We start from the raw sequence: 5,258 nt of genomic DNA, 5'->3' as shown, positions 1-5,258 counted from the left end.
CGCAGACGCCACTTCTGAGTTGTCAACGACAACCGACCCTAGAAGAAAGGAGAGTTTGTACATGCCCTGCAAAACCTTAAATACTAAAACCCATGGTGATAAACCATGGGCGTACCCTGGTTAGGGTGCCATCTGCAGCACCCGCCGCACCAAACCGTTACGTCTTAGCTGGGAATTGGAACTGCCACTATAGAGCCAACGGAATCTATCAAGGGCAGCTCCAATGCCGATAAAGTATATTACACACAGTTCCAATGCCGACCAGGTTTATTGCGGGGATTTCCAATACCGACAAGGCATGGCATGGGAAGTTCCCATGCCCCAACTAATGCCCACCAGGGTCGTACCCTAGGGGTATGACAATCTTAAAGTTAATTCCTACTATCTGACATGTATTGAACGTAAAAGTAACTCCTATCTATAAGAATACCTCAACGGTAAACTGCGATTCTACATACATGGGCGTAACTTAAGGGATAAAAGTACAAAATAAATTAACTAGGCAAACTACACCAAAAGTAATAACGTAAAGGCCTTAACAATCTCGACTAATCCATTTCTTGAGGAATTTGCTTCGTCGGTGAAGAGAATCGTTTTCGAAGTGGACCTCATTTATGGTTTGCTCGATCTCCGGATTTAAATTCCTTGGATTATTTAGTAAGGGGTCATTTCAAGTCATTAGTTTATAATACTTCAGTGGAAAATGTGGAAGATTTGAAAAATCGGATCATGGCTGGGTGTAATTCAATAAGAAGTGACCCTGGTGTCTTTAAAAGAATTCAGCAATCAATGAGGAGAAGATTAAATTCATGCATCCTAGCTGGAAGTAGTCATTTTCAACACTTCTTGTAGATTATGAAACTTTACATGTAATATTTAGTAACAAAATCTTGCTATATTTCTTGCCCTGTAACTTCGGAACAAAGAGGCTTTTCAAAAATCATCAAAGAACAAAATATTCCTAGAATAATCCAGGGAATAACCCTCTAATTTTTTGCCGTATGTTTAATGGACACCTTGTATAACTTTTTATCTCAATCACTGTTTAGTTAATACATGATATGATGATGGATAATGTCTTAATGAAAAAATTGTTTCGGTGGTTGATGAAATGTACCTTAAATTAGTAGTTAGGTCGAAATCTCGACATTGCCAAATCAATAAACGTTGTGATGACTGTTTCGATCTTACTACTTTACTTATTGCCAAACCGGGACGTTAGCGGGACGTAGCAGTAAAAATTAATTTTTACAATTGGTTGTACACTTTTTATATATCCTAATAAACACATTGTATAAAATATATTTTTAGGTATTCATTACTTGAGACTAAATTCAAGTAATATGTCTTTAAAAATGATTTAATTGTTCAATGTACGTGTTTGCAACTAAAATCAGACACACACAAGAACACAAATATTTCCACCAATACCACTAGCTCAATAGAGTATCTCTTGACGCTGGCGCTGGATTAACATTGTATTGATTCCCACCTTTAAAGTAAATTTTGCTGTAGTTTGACTCGCTAATTACCAGTAATTTAAAAATTATACGTAATGCTAATTTGAGCTTTCTTTTTACAAAGTTTAACAGTGCAGGCACTTTTTGATATCAGCTTATGACTTAATATTGGTTTAAATTGATAGACCTCGTGCATGCATGTGTATTCACATATTTGAATAATCTCTTATTGTTCATTACTTGCTTCTCTCCAATTAGAATGTTTACATTATTTATTGCTATTCTAGGGGTGGCAATTATCATAAAAATTATAGAAATTCTAACGGCCTTACCACCTTATGATGGTTATGAGTGTTTAGTGGGAAAAGTTGCAATTGTAACCGGAGGTTCTAGAGGTAAGCAAATTTCACTATTAGTTATAAGAATGTTTACAACAATTTCATTGCAGGAATTGGGTTGGAAGTGTCAAAGTATTTAGCATCTAGAGGCTGCAAAGTTATTATTGGTTGTCGAACTAATGGAGAAGAAATCATATCCGAGATAGTGCACTTGACTCATAATACGAATGTCAGTGTAAAAAACGTGGACTTTAAATCTTTTACATCTGTAAGAAAATTTGCCGAAGAAATCCATAAAACCGAAACCAAAATTGATATACTAATTAACAATGCTGGAGTGGGAATGGAACTTGAAATATCAGAAGATGGGCTGGACAGTGTAGTACAAGTGAATGCACTTTCCCCATTTTTACTTACTCACTTACTAATAGGTAAATTAAAATTTTCTCTAATTATATTTTGAATTCGTAACATGTAAAATATAATAATTGCAGACTTGTTGAAAAAGTCCGAAGATCCTCGCATTGTTTTTACAACATCCGTTGCAGCATTTTACAACAATTTAACGGTGGAATCTTTAGAGAGTACTAACGATGTAAATACCTTTTATTTCCATCACCTTCGTCATTATGGAAACACCAAGCTGGCTTTGATTATTGTGTCCAACATATTGTCGGAGAAACTAAAAAAACATGGAATTAAGTCAAATGCTGCGCACCCTGGTTTGGCAAACTCTAGTATATTTCAATGTCTTAACTATAAACATGACCTCACAGTCTTTGACAGATGTAGCAAATGTTTTATACAGTTTTGTGTTTTCTATGCTCGGGTAAGTTGAGCTAGAACTTTGTAAGGAAAACTTTCTAATAATTTTTTTTAGAAAATACGTGCCACTGCTGAACCGACATTCAGGCTTGCTATTTCAGATAAATATAAAGACACAACAGGGCAATTTATTTGGGGCTTTGGAATGTCAACAATCTACCCATGTCCGTCATTGTTAAAAAATACAGTAATGTGCAATCAGATCTGGGAAAAAATGGAATCGCTAGTTCAATTAAGACCGGAAGAAAAATTATAATGTGCATATATACAAGGTTTGACATTACTCTAGTCTCGGTTCCTGGTACCTTTGTATAAATATAAAATATACAGGCTGATTCACAACTTATCTATAAAATTTTAGATAGGTTTGTCATGAAAAACTAAGTTGATTTTGTAAGAAATTTTTTTTTAAAATCCTTAAAAATTTTCCGGAAAAATTTGTTAAAGTTTAACCATTGTATAACTGGATGACTGTAATGTTTCCGTTTTTCTGCAGAATCCCTTTTAGGTTCATCAACCTTACGTATAATATACAGTTGGGTCTCTCGCGTGTCAATGGTAGGGAGTTGAAGACATGGATGATCCAACTTAAGGATACTTTTGTTTCACCCGAAATAAAAGAAGCGAACTTACATGTGTAAGCAATTTTGACATCATAAATTGTTACCCTTAAGTCGGATCACCCATGTCTTCAGCTCCCAACCATTGACACGTGGGAGACCTAACTATAAAGCTGTTCTTAAGTTAAAATCCCCTATAGTTAATTTTTGATGCATTTCAATGTGATATGGATGATACTTGTAGCGTTTTAGTACTCTTCTTACTGAAGTACCACTAATTGTACCCGGTGCTTCACTAATTTAATCGGTGCTAGAATTTGGACTTTCAACCACAGCCTGTAATATTATAAATTCTGCCTCTTCTGTTCTGACAGTTTTTCTTTAAATATGTAGCTTATAACGTACCGATCCTGTTCAAATCGAAACAATAATTTTTGTAATGCACGGGCACTTGGGAGGACTGCGATCAGGGTTTTTTTGGTTATGAACACGAGAAGCCACAACATTTTTTTTTTCACATTCACCTAAAATAAACACCATATCTACTAATTCGTTTTGTGGAAAATTCATTTTAATCGAAAGTGAATGAAGCGAAAGGTAGTGATAGATAATAATATAACAACCAAATAAAATAAATAACTTGTGTTTTTTATTAACTAGAAGCAAAACCTGCTAGAATAAACCTGATAGATTAAAATAATGCCTGTTGTAATTTAATTAAAAATTTACAAATATCTCCAAAACTGTAAATGTTAGAAAAAAGATACTACTGCAAATCGATAGAGAATTAAAGGCTGCATTAGAAACCCTTAAAAAAATTAAAAGTGCCCAGGAATTAAAAAAATTAGTTTCAGCAATTTGAAAGATTTGATAATTAGCTCTTTCATACAAAAAAGTATAGTGGATTAAAAAAAAAACGTTTTAAAGTTTTTAAGTACTTTTAACATTCATTTACGAATTCACAAAAATAAATTTTAAAATTTCAAAAAACACCAGTTTTGAGACCATTCCTTTCTGATACTACATTTTTTAAAGAAATTACACTAATATGGCAAAGCCACACCAATTTAAAAAAATTTAAAGCATTTTTCATCTAAATTAAGCTTTCATCGAACGACGTAAAACAACTATAGGTTGCTACTTAAAAAAGTGTAACTTTATGCTGCGCAGTAAAAACGGAACACCCTGTGTAAACAAAAATATAAAATCATGCAGCTTTCCATTATAAATAAGTAAAGTACTAATTTTATATTGATAGTCATACCAACACACCAGAAACCGAGGCCGCAGTAATGGCGAACCCTGTATATACAGTGGTGTGTAAGATAATAGCAACGCTAAGACTAGTTTTGCGAAGGGTTGATTATTAATCTTAGATAATGTTTTTTGAGAGTCATAAATGCCTTCTCATGATACTGTATCAGCTCTTGAATCAGTACAATTACAGACACCTTATGTTGAAACTTTTTGGGATTCCCCTATTTATATGAATCTCATACATATAGACCTGTGCAAAAACTAGCAGTGTTGATTGTCGTAATAATTAAAATTTTGTTGAATTTCATTTTGTAGTTGGTTAAATATTTTAAAGTTTTCATTTAAGGTAAATATAACTTAAATTGTAAGGTTTAACTGTACATTAATATTTTTAGTCTGAATACTATGAGTAGAAAAGCTCATCGTACGACAGAAATGTGAAACAGGATTTTAACACTTAGAAATTAAAGGAAAAGTTAAAAATTTAATTAAAATGTATTGAAATGTTTTTTCTGAAATAATCAGCAATGCCGTAGAAAAATAGAAAAGAATTTGTAAAAAAACTAGAAACGCATGGTAGAAAAAGAAAAACTACGTCAAAGGATAATAAACAAATACAAAGAATGGTGAAAGTATTTCCTTTCTTAACATCGAAACAAATAAAAACACAAATTGGAATTAACATGAGTACTTCTACATTAATATATTAATACAAAATAGGAGAGTAAATTTACATGTGAGAGGCCCAAGGAAACTAATTGACCGACAAAGCTCTAACTACCTAAAACTTGCAAGAGAGCATGCCCATTGGTCTTCAT

General features: G+C 33.1%; 1 protein-coding gene across 1 annotated transcript; it reads left to right on the top strand.

Annotated features, from left to right (window-relative positions):
- The first annotated feature begins 1,617 nt into the window (after nucleotides 1-1,617).
- Nucleotides 1,618-5,015, top strand: LOC136416702 (retinol dehydrogenase 12-like). The gene is made up of 4 exons (XM_066402008.1): nucleotides 1,618-1,855; nucleotides 1,909-2,229; nucleotides 2,293-2,627; nucleotides 2,679-5,015. Exons 1-4 carry the CDS (start codon nucleotides 1,720-1,722, stop codon nucleotides 2,877-2,879), a joined length of 993 nt encoding a protein of 330 aa, XP_066258105.1. The 5' UTR covers nucleotides 1,618-1,719; the 3' UTR covers nucleotides 2,880-5,015.
- Nucleotides 5,016-5,258: the final 243 nt, after the last annotated feature.

This window comes from Euwallacea similis, chromosome 24 (genome assembly GCF_039881205.1).
Source record: "Euwallacea similis isolate ESF13 chromosome 24, ESF131.1, whole genome shotgun sequence".
Lineage (NCBI taxonomy): Eukaryota > Metazoa > Arthropoda > Insecta > Coleoptera > Curculionidae > Euwallacea > Euwallacea similis.
This window is presented reverse-complemented; position numbering and strand designations above follow the sequence as displayed.